A 21,198-nucleotide genomic window follows, 5' to 3' on the forward strand; every position below is an offset into this window, starting at 1 on the left:
GTGTCTTGTAGTTGTCGACGTCAGGGTGACATAAATAAATCATTCAGATAAGTGGCAACGCCACATATGCTGTCTTATGATTTCTGTTCTTTGTTGTTCTCTTTTTTTATTTAACAGCTGGCAGTTAAAAATAAGCTTTTTCACTTATTTGAATTGTTCGCATAAAATGTTTTTGAACGCAGTCGATGCAGAATGCTCGCTCGATAAGCGACTCGCCGATGCTTCCAAAATGATAACCAGCAATAAAGTCCCAGCTTAAAATGTTCGAAAAAAAACTTTTAATTACAGCATAATGAATTACTGCACACACACACACACAAACCCACACACACACAACACACTGCGGCAAGCAAATGCTACAATGCTACAGAGAGAGTCAGCAATACTCGCTATGTCTGTGTGTGCGCGCAAGTGTTGGTAAGTACACGCCCCGTTTACTTTGAGCACAAAGTCAAGTAGCGAACGGCTTGCGTTAGAAAGAGATGAAGCACACGCTTCCATAATTGGCTGTTGCAATTGGTACTTTCCAGGCGCGCGCACGTAGCGACACACTGGGAATGAAACGAGCAATGTTTGCTCGCTCGACTTCGCTCGCACACAGTAGCGCTCGCTTGATGATCGCGTTGCCAGGACGACTGGAAAGCGAAAACCCACAGCAAACGGCAGAGCGCAGTGGCGTGTGCCAAATTCCAAAACGTTTCAACCAGGACTGGTTTTTTCCAATTTCGTTTTCAGTTCTTGTTGGATTCTCAAAGCGTCGACGTGGCCGCGCAGTCACCGAGCCACACGAGAGTCGTCGCTCGCGTAATACCAAAAACCAAAGACAACAAAACAAAAAGAATAGAAACACAAAAATTAGAAAAGAATATTTTTTCGGCAACGTCAACGCCGTCGGCACTTTACAGTTGCTTGGTGAGAGAGAGCGTGCTCACGTGAGAGGGAGAACAGTGCGCAGCCTGTTTCATTTCAGGCGTCGTCAACGTTTTCAGCTCTGAGCTTAGACCGCGCATTCACGTATTCATTCGTTTCTGCCGCTCGCGTGCAGTCGCTGTCGCTGCTAACTGTGCTAACGGTGCTCGCCGCCGTCGCCGTCGTCGTCGTCGTCGTCGTCGTCAACGCCAACGCCAAAGCCAGCGTCTCAGCGCCTGGCGCCTCGTCCGGAGATCAGTGCCAGTGTTGAAAAGGCGCGTGCCTCAACGCAAGTGAAAAAGTGTGCAAAAAAAAAAACAACTGCAATTTTGAAAAAAAAAAAAGAAGAAAAACAAAGGATAAATCAAATGTGAATAAGAAAATTCGCAAATTTAAATTCCGATTTCCGGCATACGCTTTCCTGTCTGTCACGCGATACCCTACAAATTCAAATTCAAGTCTGCCTGCGTGTCGGCTGACATAGTTCACCCACTCACCCGCACACGCAACCAGCAATAACGGGGCTTTGCATAGACAAGACAAGTGCAAGTGCAGAGTGCTGCCAATTTTGCTTTTTACCGGCGGTGCGGTCATTCACATTGCTTCGCCTCACTTCTAAATGTCATTCTGACAGCTCTGGCGACGCCTCTGTCGCCGCTGTCGCCTCTGCCGCTAGCGACGCCTCCGCAGTGAGCTTTGAAAATGATTTGCGTGCCGTTCTTGCGTTTGGCCTGCTGATTTGTTGCATGCGTCGTTGGCGTCGTCATCGAGCGTCAACACCAACATCGCTTAACTAAACCAACCAACCAACCTACAACAACAACAACAACAATAATGCCAATGCGTGCAAGTGAAAAGCAAAAGTGTTACAATTAAAAATAAAATAAAAACAAAAAAAGAAATTAAAATCAATTTTACAACACTGCAAATCGAACTTCTACTTTTAAGCATTTGCGCCGCAGATTGAATTTCTTTCAAAAATAATTGTGAAAAATATTGTTGCTAACATTTCAATATATTTATAAAATATTAAATAAATCTCTAACTATATAATTTAATTTGCAAACTTTCATTTTTATTTACTATATTAACATTTGTAATCATATTAATATTATATAAGCAAATTTTAATATTAAATAAAAATCGAATGCAATTTAATTAAATATTAAAATATGAAGTAAAATTCAAGATAAATTTGTAATTTTTCACATTATTTGAAAGTCTTTTGCAAATGTCTGGGAACAGTTTAAACAATTTAATTTTCCATATTTCTAGCTAATTTTTTAATTAACGAAAAAGAAGAAGAGGTGGAAGGAGAAGAAGTGCAATATTAAAGAAACAAAAATTTAATGCAAATAAACAAAATGTGAGACGTAATGTTGAAACAAAGTCAAAGGCAAAAACGAATTCAAAACAGTTGCCGCAGCAGCTGAGATCCTGCAGCAGCAGCAGCAGCAGCAGGAGTCCAGCTGAATCAAAAACCAATTACAAACTTGCAACAGCGTTGCAAAGAGTGTGAGTGTGTGTTAAGACAAAATAAATTTAAAGAAACATAATCAAGTAGAAACGGAGCAACAAAAACCATTCACAACGGCGACCATCACGAACTCCGCCCTTGCAATGAGCCAATTGGGCACCGTCTACGCCACCAAGCGAAGGCGACGCAACGGCAAAAGGTGAGTTGACTGAGCTGGGGCATGCCCCAGCAATCGGGGGCAGCGCAACCGCAGGGCTCCCTGCGAGATTTCAATCAATGAAGCTGAAAGATTTCAATCAACCGTTGCAAAGTCAATGCGAGTTTTTCCTCTCCTTCATCAATCTGCGGCTTGTTGGGCCAAGCAACTGATAAATGATGATGCCACAAACAGTGCCTCTGTGCTACTGGTCTTGCTTTCCTATATGCCACAACTGAGAGGGGTAGCTGCACTTTCTCAACCAAAATGTGACCTGTGAGGCTATGTTGCCAGTTACTAAAATTGTTAGCTGAAATGGGAAAAATCTATTTTGAAATGTGCTCAAAGTGTTGTTCTAGACAGGCAAGACTAACTAATACCATGACTAAATTCTGATTGAATCGCGTATGAGGGCGAAAATAATCCAAAATAAAATAAAAATATACATATATAAAATATATTTGCTATCTAGCGAAATAAAATGTGACGTTGATATACACATTGATTCGCGTTAAATTTGTCAAATTTCTCTTCTAATTGCTATGAAATTTATTCAAATAATTGAATATCTTTATCGTTGTGAATCGATTTCATGAAAAATAGTATAGTTCCAAATCACTGAACTGAGGCTCTCATTGTCTTTGACACGGACAGACAGAACGTAGGAAAATATTGATAGATCTGATTCTGATCAAATTATATATATATATATATATATATATATATCGTTAGACTCCTGTCTGGCTTCTCAATGAGTTAAATTAACCAAAATACCAACAACTTTTTGTAAGTGTTGTGAATATTTATATTCTATAATAAAAATTAAAAGTATAGAAAATATTTTAAAATGCATTATTATTATTATTATTATTATTAATGTATAATTTTTTTGTCTTGAAATAATTACACCAAGGTTCTAAGTTCTACAAAATTGAACACTAGTCATATATAAAAAATAATTATACAACACTTAGATATTACCCTTTATGTCCGTCTCTGTATAATCTGTAGCTAAACTTATTTCTGTACTTTTAAAATCAATTTTGATATTATTATAGATATACAAAAAGTTTTTACATGAAATATTTTAAATTGGTAAAATGTTTCTTCTTCTAAAAATTAGGATTCTTATTTTCAATATATTCTGATCAAATGAAATTGAAATGAGTTAATCTCTGTGCTGTCTTACACTGCGTATACGCAATGCGTCTTCAACTTAGTATTTAATATGGAAATTATGAATATTATGCATGTCGGCAGAGTTGCGTGAAATTACAGTAGTACCTCCTTAGAACGCACACGGGGTGGCCCTATTTGCTGCTGCTGCCTCTTCACCCGTTCCAACTCTTCCAGCATTTAACTTTATGCTTTACACTCTTTGCCCTATTGCCGCCTTATCGCTGGGGCGCAAATCGGCTCTTCCCCCTCCCTTCCCAAGAACGCATATAATTTCTGATAATTTTGTGTACTTAACTTGTAAACACAACAACAGCAGCAGCAGAAAAAAAAAATAATAAAATAAAAGATGCAAAAATTGCTGCAGTAGCTGTTGCTGTTGCTGTTGCTGCTGCTGTTGCTACTGCTGCCAAGACACGCCCCCAACTGCGCACTATAATTGCGCCCCACCTGATCAGCAGCGGGAGAGCAACAGCGGTCGAGTCCAAAGATAGCGACAAAGTTATTAATTTTTTGTTGCCTACATATCTCTATCTCTCTCTCTATATCCCTGCCTCTCTTTTGCTTTTGTTTCTTTATTGTTATACCCTATGTGTTATGCCCTAACCACGGATATATAGATATCATCTACACTGCGTGTTATCAAGAACATAGAACAAGCTTCACATTCTCCAAAGTAAACTCCGATTTATTCTTCTTCAAATAAAATACAATTTGACTCTAAATTATTTAAGTAAATATTTGTTTGAGAGTATGCGAAAATTCGGTCAGCAGAATTAACTTTAAATTCAATGATTTCTTTTTCTATACCATTTTTTTTTAATTATTATTTAATGATAAATTAAATAATAATAATATATATTAAATATTTAAATGTATTAAATAATTTTTCTTTAACAGTACTTTTAAAATTTAATAATTATAATGTATATACTTAATATTGTTATTTAATATATATTCCTATTATTATATAATTTTTTTAATAGTATAACTTTTTGTCAGAGTATTTCACCTTCGCCTTCTTGCTACCCTTTCCACTTAATTTCTTTTTTTATAATTTTATTATTACTGTGCAGCCATCGACAGGCAGCGCGCATAATTTGCAGCGCTTGTGGTGGGCTTAAAAAACAATTACTTCTCGCCAAAATGGCCCCCTCTTCACCGTGCAGCCCCCTCTTCAGTCCTTCTGGAGTACTCGAATAGGCCTGCCTCCTCCTCAACTCGCTCTCTCTCTTTCTCACTGTCTTACTCACCCGAGTCATGGTGTGTTGAACTGGCTGGCGCGTTGCTCGCTCGACTGACGCAAAATTGTCACCTTGCCATGCACACCTGCAATTAAGTGGCAGTGCGGCCAGGTGAAGTGCCAGTGACCCTCCTGTCGCCTGCCCTATCATACCCTACCCTGCGTCGTCCTCTTCAGAATTTCTGCTTTTAATGAAACGATCAAAATGTGTCTGGCCAAACAACTTAAGCGCTCTTTTAATTGCGATCCTTGCAAGCCATCAAGCCAAGCAAGGCAAACAAGCCAAGACAAACATTTCACATACGCCGCATGGTGCGTAATTCACCAGTGTTGAAAAATCTTCGCATTGCATTTATATTAGAGACTTAATTTTAATGTAATTCCCTGTAACAAGAAACCAGTGTTGCAGCGCGGTTAAAATTGTATGCATATAAAAAGATCAAGAACCATATATCCATTATCTCACGGGCTTTTACGTAATTATTGAAAGTCTGAGAGTTGTACTTGGCGACTCTATAGAAACATTTTTATATATCAGAAAATGCGATTACAATCGCATAAAACCTAACTGTTTTATTTATTTACTAAAATACGTTGACGGCATATTACAAATACATGATAGAATAACAGTGTGTTAGACATTCTCGAAGAATCTCAAGTTTAATTATAACAAAACTATAAAACAATTAAAAAATTAAAAATAAAATCAGAACGCGAAACGAAAAGATTATTAAAATCGATTAAAACAAAGTGAGAAAGAAGCAGACAAAGAGAGAACAAGCAAATGTAGTGGGAAATCACAACACGATGGGGGAGAATTCGCGAGTTTGGCAATTTGAGGTCCTGTTCGCAGCTGGACCCTGCTAATGATTTCCTGATGACAGCAAGGATTAAGTGAAAGAAATATAGAGTTCTGCAAGGAAATGGGAAATTTATTGAAATTATTAGTCAAGTGAAATGAGTTGTGCAAAAAATAATCCCATATTGGCAAGTCGAACAGATGAAAGAGATAATAAAATAAGACAAGTGAAGAATCAATATATCCGGTAATCAATCTATGCAAGAATGCAATCCCGAGGATTTGGTTACTAATGTAAATTATGATTACTAATTGAAACACATTTGGTTCCCATCTACATACATATTTTTAAAATACCTATATCTATATCTATATCTATATCTATATCTGCATTAAAAAAATATATATATATATATAAAAACACATTAAATATATATTATAAGAAAACTAACGAAACTAAAAATATATTTAGTGAAATTATAAATAAATAGTATAAGTTATATGTAAAACTTTAAATATTTGATAAGAAATTGGTAATACTAACTTTGGGAATTGGACAACTTTTCGAAATACCATCATTGCATACAACTTTTGGTTACATTTTGATTGGACAACAGACGGCGTATTCCAAGTGGGCCCAGCGAGACCTAGCACCTTCGATAGCCACCCGTCGAAGCACTCCAGTGCATTGCCTGACATTTAATTGCTGGCCATGCTAGGCTGATCCGCTGCAATCGAGGGCCAACAATTAACACGAGTAGTTAAAGTTCGCTCGGGCCCACCTCTGTCGAATTCCCTTAAACCCTAACAGCAATAATAGCAGCAATAGCAGCAACAACAATAGCACGTAGCAGGGCAGCAACAACAACAATTGCAACAAGAGCCACAAAGTTGCAACTTTAACTCCAACTTTGGCTGCATGGCCAGCGGCATCGGCTGGTTGGTTCCACTTGTTGGTTGTTATGGATATATGAGTCCTGCTTTTGCTTTATTGATTATCAGCGAGCTGTGCTCGTTGTTGTTGTTGTTGTGTGGTTGTTGTTGCTGCATTTGGTTGTGCTTGTTATTGATTGCAGCAAGTGGTGCAGGACCCCCTCTGTTGCCATTAGAAATTGTAATTAGCCAAGTTAGCTGTAGCCACAGTTGTTGTTCTTGTTCTTGTTATTGTTGCTGTTGTTGTTGTTGTTGTTTACATGCAAAGGGGCCACGGAGCTTGTCTTTAAAGTTCAAGCGCTCATATTTTGTACAACTTCATTGAGTTACATAGCAAAGCAAGTCAGCGCTTGTAAAACTTCTGAGAAATTGCTCCAACGCCATAGACATAGATTCATCCAAGGCAAAATCTGAATACCGAGGAAATGTATGAAGTTTTTGCTGATTATTGCCTTAGGCTAAGCTTATATATAGCTGAAATTTGATTAAGTTGAGATATAGCAAGAAATGGAAGTCTTAATATCCTTGACAAAATTAGAATTCAATTGGAAATGTACATAATTTGAACAATATATTTGATTAGCTTAAACTTGCAAAGAAAAATATCAATAACAAAGATAATAATAGGTTATAGCGACTCAGTGCCTAACTTTAAACTAACTTTCGAGTTCTGTTTTCACAATTATGATAAATGATTTAGTTGCTTTCTGTTCGGTAAATAGCTTCCCACATAGCAATAAACGTATATTTTACAAATGAACTTCTCCCATTGTAAACCACAATGCCGCGCCTGACATATGTTTCCACGTTTTCGGGAGGGTCAGCGGACCAGCGGACGAACGGGCTAACGGGCCAACGGAACAGCGGACCAGCTGACCAGCTGACCATATGCCGACCGAGAACAGCCCATAGAGCACAACATAAATTTTCACAGCAAAGTTTCAGTTGAAGTTCGGTCGGCGAATTGACCAAAGGACTAAGGCAGGGTGTGGGGTGGGGATTGGACCAAGCGAATAGACAACAGTTGGCCAATGCTCATGGTGGTGGTTGCAGTCTCCCCCATCCTTGTGCCTGCTGCTGCTCATTAGTTGCGCCTGCGTCGCCGACAGAGACGCCGACGCCGACGTCGGCGTCCAGTGCTCTGCTTTGTCTTTGAAGAGTTCATATGGGGTTAAAAGTATATCAGGCGAGCTATCGCCGAGCTGTTCGCTTAATTACAGTTGCCGGGGCGCGAGACCGGGTGTGATATCACTCAGAGATAGCCCGACACAAAACACATCTTATAATGCAGTTTATTAACCTAGCGGGCCTACTCTTATCTACATATTTAACTATTCGGCTATAGATCAAAGGTCAACAATTTGCGTAGACTCATGCAAAGTGACTCCGCTTAATTCTGTATAAAGGAATTTCTGGCAAAGATATTGGAATAACCTATGGATATTTGTTATATATAATTAAAGATTGGTTTATAATATACATATGCATATGCCTAGGCCAAAGGCCCAATGCTTGAGTTTTAGTTAATAAATTAGTCTTAATTCTAATTTATTATAAATGAATATATATGTAGATATGGCTATATTCCCCATAGTTTTAGAACTAGAACAAACATCCTTCTCATTTGAAGATTGAATTTTAAACAACATTAAATATTATTTTACTGTTTCTACTTATACTTCATTTTGAATAAATATTCTATTTATAGAGTTACCAATGGTCGCTGCATATTACAATCCTTAGATTAGATTTGATCTACTCCAGTCTGTTGTATATGAAACATACATACATATATTTACTGACCCAATTTCGTGATTTTCATATTATTTAATGTCCTCTATAGGCTAACTATAATTAGTAATTAGTCGATAATTTATAATAGCTGTTATAGCTATTACTAGTTACTATTCATTTAATTGCTACGCAAACAATTAACTTGATTAGACTTGATTATCGTCAATTGACACTTGTTTTTGTTTAAATAATTTTTTCGCTTCTTTATATATATTTTGTATATCTATAAATAAATACAAATATAAATTGGTATTATATAGATTAAATATAAATAAATATTACATATTTGATTTATACAAATATTCAAGTCAATTAATATTTACTTTCGACAAAAGTTTACTTTTTTATTCAAATTTTTGTTTGTATTTCTTTTACGATTTTTCTCTGAGTGTAGACGGTTGTGATTAACTGATTTCCACTGGTTAAACACTGTCTCGATTTTCCCAAGCTTTTGTTTCACTTACTGTTGCGATTATCTAGTCGGAGCTTTAGCTGCATCTCACTCTATATGTATTTCTCGCTCTCTCTGTGTGTGTGTGTGTAATTAACACCATTGCGTAATGCAGCGTATCGAAGCCTAAACAGTGCTGCTCCATATGCCCAGCCTTCTGGGGGTAGGCGTGGCAGCCATTAAAATCGCCAAACAGCTGTCTGCCTCACTTTCAGCCGTAGTCTATAGCCCTCTCTCTCTCTCTCTCTGTCTCTCTCTCACCTATTCTACTTTTCTGCTTGTGGCCGTAGCGCACTTTAATTTTCATCCATTTGGCTAAACTTTGTTGCCATTAGCCACCCACACACACACACACACAAACACCCATCTCCTCTTCGGAACCCTCTGGGTCATGTTAGAAGGTGCTAAAACGCTTTGGGCTGGCAATTTGAACAGCTCTTAATGTCAACTTATAGGCCGCAACTCGAGCAGCTGACGAGTTGCATTGCATTGAGGCTTGGCTGGGGTGTCAGTGAACTCCGGTTGGGCCAATCCTCAATCCTTAATCCATAAGCCACCTGCCTGAAACGCGCCTAGCTTAAATATATGAGTAAAACATGTTTTTGTTTTCTTTGTTTCTCTGCTGGCCAAAACAGAAGAATTTTTGAATTAAGCCAAAGCGTCCATAAAAATCCACCCCAAAGGATCGGGAGGCCAGGACTTGGCCAGGAATCGGGCAACTGTGCGGTGTGCGCTGAAGTGGAGCGCTTGAGTAGGGCGTGTTGTTCAGTTCAGCTCAGTTCATTACGGGCAGGTGATACTTTTCATAGCTCCCTTTGCCAAGGAATTGCAATAAAAAACAGAAAACAGAGAATTCATTTACCGCGTTCTCTGTCTTTTCTGAAATCACAAATAATTTTTATAATTATGCCATGAATAAATGAATAGTCTGAAGAACATGGCTAGCAAAATAAATGCGCCACGAGCTGTGACTGGGCACAGCTCAACACTCACACACACACGCACACCCACACACACACACATTTCGTTGTAGACGCCTCCAAAAATGAAGAAGCGGCTGAGCTAAAGCAGTGGGTGGCGGGCGTGGAAAACAGACCGCGCCCACACGCTGCCAAAGAAGCGGCCAACCCCCACCAGCCCCTACCCCTCAGGCAGCAGCTGCTCCTCAGCTACCCCCACAGCCAACCCTCTGCTCTGCCCTCTGCACAGCTGTCAAAAGGTTTTCAAAGTTGCTTTTGCCAAACGCTTTGATGTCGCGCCGTTTCAATATGTGTATGTGTGTGTGACTATGTGTATGGCCGTGTGTGTGTGTGTTTGTGTCAGTAGATACATTTTTCCAAGCGCGCACATAAAAAATGTTGCCCGGCTCGTTCAAGATTCCGCTGCGCGAATCGCAAAAATGTTTAATCGATAAAATAAATGAGTTGCCTTTGCCAAGTTGTTGTTGCTATTGCTCTTGTAGTTGTTGTTACTGTTGTTGTTGTTGCTGGTGCTGGCATAGTTGACGTTATTCTTGTGCACAACTTTCTTCACAGATGTTGGGCCAATCGTAAAAACGAAAATCCAACAACAAAACAATAACAACAACTGCACATATTAGCAACAATAACTGTATATTTATGCACTCGGCCTGCTCACAAATAATTCCTAAGTGCCTTTTGCCCAGATCATAAAAGCTCACATAAAGCTAAAGGTGTTCCCTAGACCTACATAAGGTCATAAAAAGCCATTAGCGAATGGCTTGCAAAAAGCTCTATAACTTCATTTTCACTAAAAGGAAAACTCACTAGATATTATCTAATATAAAAATCTAAACTCTGAAGTGAAACTTGATAAATCGAAATACAATAACATAAAATAGGAATAATAATAAAAATAAGCTCATCTTAGTCTAGATTTCATTTTGATTTGTAATGGATTTATATTATAATTGTTATACAATTCAAGCTATGACAAACAGCTTACGGATAGATAGATAGATTAGATAACTTAAGAATACATGGATACATTTTTTTTTTTTCACCCAACAATAATATACAAAATATTTATAATTTATCAATATATCATTTAATATATATTTATGAATATAAAATAAAATAATTTACCAAATATTCATAACTTATTAATGTTTAAAGCAATAGCTCTAGCATATTAATGAATATATTTATCGATTAAAGATAAATTTCTTCTTTCCAAATATGTCGACAATTGTCATTATAGATATCCTAATATATATATATCTGAATAAATGCATATAATTGACATATAATCCAGACTCCTCTTTATAGCATATAATTTATCAATGTCTTTAGATTAGTTATCGATAACTCTAGCATTTAAGTGAATGTATTACTTAGGAATGCAAAATTTCGTTATTTAACATATTTTGACAGTTGTCATTGCAAGTTCGCAATGCTAGAATATCAGATAGCTCATCTTCGAGCATCTTCCCTTTAAAGTCTGCCGCTAAAACATTTATCACTTCATTAGGGGCAGTCCTTAAAGGAAGCGGCCAACAGGTCTGGCTGCTTGTTCGATTGTCACTTGAATGTTTGCTTGGCTCGTTTTCTCGTATTCTTAAAATTGTTTTGCACAATTAATATGCAAATGAAGGCATCTTAATGTGGCATCCACCGATTCGAAATATGCAAATAATGCGTTAACAACTTAATTCGCTTGGCCATTGAGTGGGTACCCGAGTGGTTAGAGGTTCAGCGTGTCTCTGCATACTCGTTCAGTAAGCTCAAGCAGAGTATATTGGTTTTGAGGGAACAGCCGTCTTGACGTTCTTCTAATCATCTCTGTCTCTGTCTCTCTCTCTCACTCTCTTTGTATCTTGTATAAATGGTGAATACTCGTGCATGGGTTCTCCTACGATCTCCTTTCTCAATAGCTATACTAATAAATTGTCAATCAGAAGTAATTTTTAGATTCCTAACGGGTATTATTCAGTCGGTTGACTTCGATTGTAATGTTCTTGGCTCCTCTTTTATTCATTTTTGGTTTAGTTGGACGATTAGCGCGGGGTCCTGAACTCGGCCGCTGTAGCGCCTACAGACCAGCTGGGTCTTGGGAAATGTAGAGCCCCGTCTTAAGTGTTCCGCCTGCTCCTCACTTGGCGCGCAGCATCTTTTCGGTTTATTTGGGATATTTCTTCTTTTTTTTATCGCAGCTCGATCGTTTTGTAGTTCGCCTGCGTCTGGGGGCAGCTACTGCGATTCTCCGGCTTTTGTTTTGCCAGTTGACAAAATTAATGAGCTGAGCTCCGTGGAGAGCAGGGCAAAGGATCTGCTCGTTAAATTTAACAGCTCAGCCGCTACGCTTTTCTCACCCGACTCAATGGCAAATTTATGCGTGAATTTGGCGCAGATCCATTAAGTGGATCCATAGATTAAGTCAACGTGTTGTCTCACCCGTTGCTGCTGCTGCTGCTGCTGCTACTCTTGATGTTGCTGTTGTTGTTGTTGTTGTTTTGACCATTTAAGTGGCCCCTGCGACTGTGACTGCAACTGCAACGGTAGCAATTTCAATTTCATGTTTTTTATTTTTTCCTTCTGTTTTGCTCGCTGACAGTTTCTTTAAATGGCGCTTAACTTTTGTTTTGACATTTTCACGCTGTTGACATTTCACAGAATGAACATCATTTCGGCTCTTGTTGTTGTTGCTGCTGTTGCTGCTGTTGTGCATGCAAATTCAATTAAATGTGACATTCATTGAGAGACACAGCAATCAAAATGCCATTCCAAGCTGACCCTATAAAATATGCCAGAAATGTTGAGTCATCTGAATCAAAATGCAATGAAAATATTTCAATCGAAACTGCATTTCCCTAAATACGCAGAAGTTTAATTGATTATACCCTGAACCCATTGAAAATGGGAAATCAGGGTATAATGGTTTTGGGCAGAAGGAGGCGTGGCAGACCCCATAAAGTATATATATTCTTGATCAGCGCGACGAGCTGAGTTGATATAGCCCTGTCCGTCTGTCCGTCCGTCCGTATGAGTGCGTCGATCTCAGAAGTTATAAGAGCTAGAGAGCTGAAATTTGGCATGCATACTCGTGAGTATCATACGCAGTTCGAGTTTGCTTTATTTTTTCGATAAATCGTTCGATAAATTTTTTATCGAGAATAATGGAAAAATTGATTTTGTTTTTTCAGTCTAATTTTTTATTTTTTTAGAGCTCTTAAAGATATAACGAAGTTAAAGTTTTTTACTACAAAACACAAAAGTAGGCATGGCAGATTCCCTAACGTATATATATTATCATTGTTCAGGAACATGAGTTGAGTAGAACTGATCTTCTAAATACATATATTAAAAAAATCCAAATTTTAAATCGTATTTAAATTCTACGAAAGGAAACCCAAAGTTTGGTAATGTGAAATGACGGTGCTGGTATCGAAAATATCAAGGATAGATTCTGTTCCATTTTGTTTTATAATTAGTATATTATGTTATTATATAAATTTTGAATAGAATTTTACTTGCTACATGCTACATACTACAAATGCAGATCAGTCTGGGCTCAGTTTATCTGTTAGTCGGGAACCGCCGATTAAAGCTTCCTTAATTGTTCAATTCCTAAGTGATGAAATGTTTATGTCGTCTCGGTTGTCAGTTCAATTGTTTGCAACGCAAACACTTGGCTTGGCTGCCAGCTCGGCCCATGACAAAGCACATTGCCCAGTTGTAAGTGACCTTTGTCAAGGCTGCCCTGATCCACTTGCACTTGAAGCGCAGATGCAGGAATATTAACTTCAATATAACATGCAAAATTCAATTAGTTTGCAACAATTGTGCCAAGCGCTAAAACGGGCCGGCTTCTTCCTGTTGTTGTTGTTGTTGTTGTTGCTGCTGTTGTTATTGTTGCGTTGACGCCTACGCGACTCAGTTAATTTGTTGTTGTTGTTATTCTTTGTTTCGGACATGAGACACGCTACTTTGCGTTTTTGGCTGCCAGACGGCGGCGGCAGAAGCGACATTGCTGCACTTTTGTGGCACGCAGCAGAATGTGGCGCACGCATAGAGACAGCTAGCTGAGAGTGCAAAAGAGAGCGAGCATTGCCATGTATGAATGAATAGCTAGTTGCGTGTAGGTATGTGTGTGTGAGTGTGTGTGTGTGTCGTAAGCCGAGATTTTTGGCGCCAAATTGAGCATGCAAAAAAGATCAAGCACGCTGCCATGCGTAATTCTGTTGCTTGCAAAATAACTAAAACGAGTTGAGCTCACGTGCCGTGACACACATACACTCACACACACAGGCACACATATGCACATAGACTGGCCCGCCTACACCCCAAAGGATTGCGTGTCATTTGTTTATAAACACATCAACTGAAACAACAACAACAACAATTGGCTGACGCCTGACGCCTGCTGCCGGCTAACCCAAAGCCCCAGTGCTGTCGACCCTTGACACCCATGCAACAGCAACAACAACAACAACAGCAACAACAACAACAATAGCAACCGCTGCTGCAGTTGCATCTGCCTGAATTTAATTTTTTAGCCTAGACTAAAAGTGCAGAGCTGCAGCTAGCAGCCAAAGGACACTGCGTCCTCTTTTTCGTGGGCGTCGCATTGCTTTTATTTTCTCCAATCCAAATGGCAGCCCTTGGGGCAATTTCTGGTTGCTGCCGCATTGTAATTTCTTTAAAAGCAATTCATTTCATAATGGGGAAAAAGGACGAAAAAAAAAAGGAGAGAAAGGCGAAAAATACATGAGGGAAATTGCGAGCGCTGACAGAAAGAAAAGCAGCCAAACGAAAATGGCAAAAATAATGCAGGAAAATGGAATGAAATGAGCGAAGCTAAATAAAAATGGAGCGGAGGTTGGGGCTAAGAATAGGTTGGGCTCTGCTCGCTACAATTCCTGCTAAACTTGTAGCCAACACACATACCACACCAGACCGGGCCAGACGCGACCCGACCAGCCCGTACCATGCCATACCGCACCGTACTGGCTATGCAGCTATCGTTTGCTCGCTAGGATTGTACGCCATTTTTAGCAGCGACCCCTCCCGCCCCTTGAGGAATACTTCCCCAAAGAACAAACTCAGCAGACAAAAGCTCTGTTTCTTACAGTTCGCTTCACTTCTTTCTTATTTTGTATACCCTGGAAAATTAGGTATAATGTTCCTCTTAAAGAGAATGTAAAGGGGAAGTTGAAGAAGGCGTGGTCGTCAATATAAAGTCTTTCCTTCTGTTCTTGCAATCGTTAACAATAATCGATATCTTTGAAGAACAATTACAGAATGGATATCATTGAATCCAGTGACGATATATAACGTGTATACACATAATATACGAATATCTGAATAATCTGATTTCAATGTAGAACTTTTTTACACTTTTGCTATATATGCATATGCAATCAAAGTCAAATCAGTAAAAACATAAGTCGAGGTATTTCCTAGACGAGCATGCCCCACTAGAGTACTCTTACTTGTTTCTTTCGAAGTACGATTGTTTCATTGTTTTGTTTTTGGGAGAGTTGCTTATAGAATTTATTTTATTACATGCCCTCCTCGCAGAGCGTCGCCTCTTGGGCTTTTTTTCTGCTGCTGCTGCTCCTGCTGCTGTTTGTATGTAGCTGTGCAGTCCCGTTGCCTTCTTATAGATAATAAGAAAATTATACATTTTATTCGACGGCCGCGTTGCAGGCGAATGCCGCAATGCCCTCAATTAGGAGTAGTCCTTAATTTGCTGCTAAGTTATTTGGTATTGTATCCCTTACGTTTTTCGCTTTCCGCTCTTCGCCTTTTGCTTTAGTATAATTTGCAGCCTTGACTCGAATCTCAAAATTCGGCATTTGAAATTGGGAAAGGCTCGAATTCAAATTGCATTCCAATGCGTCTAACGGTTTTATCATCGTCTCTGATCATACTCATAGCATATCAACTCATCTATATAATCACCCACTCCTTCAGCGATTTGTCGTTTATCCTCAGTTTCGTCTCTCTTTAGTCGTCATTTTCGGTTGTTTCGTTTTTCGTTTTTGCTCCATTTTTTCGTACCGCCAGACACCAATAATTTTCTAAATTCTGCTTTTTTGCGTTTCGCCTACTTCGTAATCGCCCCAAAGTTCTGAGCTCGCATTTAATTAAATTAATTAACGTTTATTTGCCATTTGCGGGACTTTATGGATTTGTATTGCGAATTTAATATTCCAATGATTCACAGTGGGCTTTTCAGAGTGTTCTCTATACTGTATGTTTATGAGACCGAGCCTCAATAAAGTACTCGAAATGACACACACAGAGGGAACTGGAATATTTGACAAATGTGCAGAGTAAAGAATAATTTTAGATAGTTTAAAACTTGAAAACTTGGAATTCTTTAGAACTAGTTGATAGTAGAAATATTAAGTAATAAATATTAATAAAAATAATTTGTTATCACTTTAAACTAGTAGACCTATTAAATTTCCATTAAGACAATAAATTATATTTGAAAACTTGACTCTATACTTTTACCTGAAGATCTTTCTAAAATATGAAGAATATGAATATGGAATTGATGTAGATCTTAGGAACATTAGTTTAAGGACTGAGAGCTTATCATTTGTTATCATTAATGACTCATAGTACAATAGGCCTGAAGATTGGATTATATACTTTTAACTGAAAAATATTGTTGTATTGAATGTGAAATTTATTTGGATTTTATTTTTTTTTTTTTTTTTTAATTTTCAGCAATGAAAAAATTATATTATATTGAGCCTAGTAGATATCACAAGGAAAATTTTATTTAACTCAAATATTAAGTTATTTTCATATTAAATAAAATAATAAAATAAAGCTCTAAAGCTCTAAAAATTATGATATAGAAACAAAATTGCACTGATTTAAGCCAAGTATATTTTAAAACATATTTCATATGTTATATGTTTGCTTCCAAGTCTAGCATTTAAATAAAATCCAACTCCAACTCCACGACTTGACTTCACAGTAAATCGTATCTAATTCGCTTGGCATTTGTATTATTTGCGGTATTTTATCGAGACTTCATGGTTGTAGAGCTTGTGAATATGAATGAATGATTCACTTGACTCATTGTCGTGTGTTATCTTTGGCGACAGCGCTGCATACCAAACGAAGTGCAAAACACACACGCCTCGCTCTGGCAGCCGGATCAGGTGCATTCTGCTGGGGATTGGAGGTCCTTTTGCAATTTGAGGTACATGTCGTCCTGGCGTTGACACCGAACGGACATGCCGCTGACAATTACGTGGAAAGCAGCTCAAAAAAGTGCCAAACGGCAGCTGAGGCAAAAAATGTCGAGCAATTAACTTAAATACATTTCAACTTTTTACGTGCAATCGCCCCACATAGTCCTGCTCCTGACTCCTGTTTGCCACATGGCCGCGTGCTCAGCTTAAGTGAGTCTACTCAGCGCGAGTGTGTATCGAAGCAAAAAGTTAAAAAAAAATTCAAGTTACAGCGCGAAACAATAAAAATGTTCAATGTACTTACAATACACAAAACACAAAAAAAAAAAAAAAAATAGAAAAACAAAAACAATATAAAAACGACAATTTTTAAAAGAGTCTAACGATGCGCAGTGGAGAGGGCAGGGAAGCGGGCTATGTGGGTTGACGTTGGCCCTGAAAGGGGTCGCTCATAAATTACAACAGTAATTATATTTAATAACCGCAATTAACTTAGTAATAATGTCAATGAAAATGATGAGACAAAATATGATTAAAAAGCAAACACAAACAGAAACACAAAAGCAACAACAACAATGAACAAGAGCCAAAGCAAAGCAACAGAATAAGAAATAAATATAGAATGCTTGCCAGCTATGTAAATCCTCATCAAAGTGGCAAATCCCCCGACTTTGAACGCTCACGGCCAAGATAATGCGGGCTTAAGCGAGCTGGATGCCCGAGGAGTGGACGGGGATCGCCAGCCATCATAAAAGACTCGGGCACTCTTTGCATTTATTGGCTTTATGGCTGGAGCTGGTTCCTGGCCGGTATCATATCACATACGGCATTTAGATTTACAATGGCTTTGGCCGGGATTCCTTTATGCTTTATGACATTTAATTGGACATTCAGATTAGCTGTGCTCCAATTTGTGGTGGGGCTTTATGATTTGATTCGCGGAAAGAGGCCAACAGATTGTTGTTATTCAGGCCCAATTTCGGGGGCTGTTTATGTAATTAACAGATCAAGTGGCCGTTCCTAATCGAGTGGCTATGCCCGAGTCCTGCTTGACGGCTGTGAGGGTGGTTTACCTACTACTACCTAATACCCATTATCCATTATTCTGGGGTAACTGATAACTGCAATTAATGTTTCTGACCTTTTCGTCCGTTTGCTGTTCTTTTTCCTATTCCAAGTTCACGCCGTCAGCTGCGTTTTGAAGGTTGACTCAACGTTTACATGCATGAAATTTGTTTTCATTTTCCACTCACTTTCTCTTTCTCTCTCTCTCTCTGTCTCTCCTGCAGCCTGAAGCCCCCGCCCAAGGATGGCGTCACTAAGAGCAATCCATCAAAACGGCATCGAGAGCGCCTCAATGCCGAGCTGGATCTGCTTGCCTCGCTGCTGCCCTTCGAGCAGAACATACTTAGCAAACTGGATCGACTGAGCATACTAAGGCTGTCCGTTAGTTATTTAAGAACCAAAAGTTATTTTCAAGGTAAGTACGGCTATCACTTTTAAGCAACTAGCGCTAAGAGGGTGGCTCTAGGCTAAAGCTGGCAGCTCCCATTCTTAACCTCTATCTCAGACCTCATCCCATATGGCGGACGGGCCGACGTCTTCTTCTTCTGCTTCTTCCTCTTCTGCCATACGGTGCGATACATTTCGGCCTATTAAATCGATTATGCTAGCATTGCCAGCGAGCGCTGCTGCCACTGAATGGTGGCAGACCCTAAACATGACTCATAAATGATTCAAAACTAATTTCAACGCCACAGTGGGGCGCCCTTTCCTCTCTCTCTCGCTCTCTCTCACTCGCACGTTGTCTATGTTTCCCTAGTCTTGATCCCTGCTCAGGGATACCCACGCACACACACACACACAGTATAAACACACGCACATGGCGAAATTAGTTCTGTTGACGGATTAAAGTCAAACTAGGAAAGAAACAAAAATAGAAAGACACGTTTCAGTTTCTGTTTTAGCTTTAGTTTGTTTTGCTTTCACTGAATAAATTTTCAGATATCAAAAACCTTGTATATTATATGTAGATATTATAGATAATATATAAGAAATTGCATTTTACATGCATATAATATAATGGATATTGGATATGTAACATACTTTCGTTATATAAAATAAAAGCGAAATTGGGATATTTTATATTGTGATAGAATATTTAGGACATTGAATTTTACATTTGTTCCATTTAGATGAATATCATTGCCATTAAAGAACAGAGTTTTTGTTTTTTTTATGTATATCGTATTATTTAAATTAGGTCGGGCTGAAATAAAAACAAATTCCGTCCTATCCTCATTTTTTTTACCCATAGTTTTTCAGACTTTTTTTTTCTTGGTTTTACCTTGGCAAACGAATTAAAGGTGAGCCCCGAACGAATAGGAAATGGAGAAATGGTAACATTTTTGGGGGGCCTGGTAAATCGAATCAGACAAATGAGCAACACACACAGAGACACACAAACTCACACAGTCACACACTCAAATATTGCCGCAAATGGAGGGGTTGTTTTTTGTTTCTTTTCGAAATTTTTAGCATAAGTATTTCGTGTTTATTTTTTGTATTTTTGTTCGTTTCTAATTTAAATTAATTAAAACAATGCAATAAAAGGAGAACGAACTTGGGCGCTTTGATGGCTTTATTATTGACTTAGTTCATTGGCATTTCGCAGTGCTTAACGACACAAATTTAATTGCCCTTTGTGGGGCTATATATGTATATCTATATAGTATATCAGGCAGATGAAGTGCCCGCTCTGAGCATTAATTAAATGTGAGTGCAAAATTTGTTGGGAAATTCGAATGAGGAACTAAGGACATGCCCGCAGACCCTTTGTGCGACATTTGTGACTCACGTGTCGCGTCCAGCTTTCTGGGCTGGGCTCATCCTGTGGCTGTGGCTGTCACTCTGGCTGTTGCTGTGGCTGTGGCTGGACACGGGCGAGCACTGAAAATAGTCGAGTAAATATTTTGACAATTAGCGGTCAAAACGCAGTTGGGCGTTAATTGCAATCGCAAACAGTTGCGACGGCCAGTTCAAGTCCGTCAGCCAGGACACGTGCCCCGTTGCAGTGGGCTAAGTCAATACATGATCCTAAGTTTCCTTTCATTAGAGGCCAACGACCACTTGGTTTAAAAACAGACACGCGCTGCGTTTCCTTTGCGCATTTGGACCGAACGACGACGACGACGGGTTAATGGACCAGAACCGTTGCGCCGTGTGCTCCCGTGAGTGCCCAGTGTCCTGTCTATACCCATACACACACACATACAGACAGACATGTCTTTGTACATCTAATGTTTGTCCGGAGGTTTGACAAAACGTCGCGGCACAGGTCAAAGTTTGTTTACGTTTTGGCTTTATTTGTTTGCCTAGATGTTTTTCGGATATTATCAGGATCATTTAATTTACAATTACTGCAGAGGCTAACCCCCTCCAGGAGCGTGTGTGCGTGGGTGTGGATGTGTGTGTGTGTGTGGGGTGAGCCTCGGCTTGTGGGATTTCGAAAACTTAAGCACTCAATGCAATTAATTGAAGCAGCCAAAAAAGGTTTAGATATACATATAACTATTTATATATAACAACAGAAAGAGACAGAGAGAGAGAGAGAGAGAGAGAGAGGGAGAGAGAGTGAGTGATGGAAAGGGCGAGAGTTTCCTATATAAAGCTCTGTTCTATGCTTATGTGCAAGTTCTTATGTGTGTGTGTGTGTGTGTATACACATTTAATGGCCCACTGGAGGGTTGCTCGCCAGACACCAAACGTCCTGCATCTATATAGGGGCAGTTGTTGACCCTGACTTGCGCAAAAGCGAAACGGCGAACAAGTTTTCTCTATACCAGAGGGAAAAAAATGGAAAAGGAAAAAAGAAATGAATGAAAAGCAAAGTTCGTTTTCATTTTCGCCAGGCTTGCGAAGCAGCTTTCCTATACACCTAAAAACTTGACGGCAACAACAACAACAACAACAACCACAACAACTCAAGCAACAACGACAGCAAAAAAGAAGCTAAATAATTAAAGCGCGCTGCTAATGGCCCAT

The 21,198-nt window shown here is 38.9% G+C and overlaps 1 protein-coding gene across 2 annotated transcripts in view; it reads left to right on the forward strand.

The window, feature by feature from the left end:
- The first annotated feature begins 608 nt into the window (after positions 1-608).
- The window catches only part of LOC6572267 (circadian locomoter output cycles protein kaput), a 39,706-nt gene continuing 19,116 nt past the window's right edge, over positions 609-21,198 (forward strand). Inside the window, exons 1-3 of one of the 2 annotated variants that reach the window (XM_044007695.1) lie at positions 609-912; positions 2,185-2,585; positions 18,444-18,634. In XM_044007695.1, coding sequence (XP_043863630.1) covers positions 2,530-2,585; positions 18,444-18,634 — 247 coding nt within the window. In that variant the 5' untranslated portion in view covers positions 609-912; positions 2,185-2,529. Of the gene's footprint in view, positions 913-2,104; positions 2,586-18,443; positions 18,635-21,198 lie in introns of those variants that run through there. The other variant, XM_044007696.1, reaches the window with a different exon arrangement.

The sequence above is a fragment of the Drosophila mojavensis genome, unplaced genomic scaffold (assembly GCF_018153725.1).
Source record: "Drosophila mojavensis isolate 15081-1352.22 unplaced genomic scaffold, ASM1815372v1 contig_19, whole genome shotgun sequence".
Lineage (NCBI taxonomy): Eukaryota > Metazoa > Arthropoda > Insecta > Diptera > Drosophilidae > Drosophila > Drosophila mojavensis.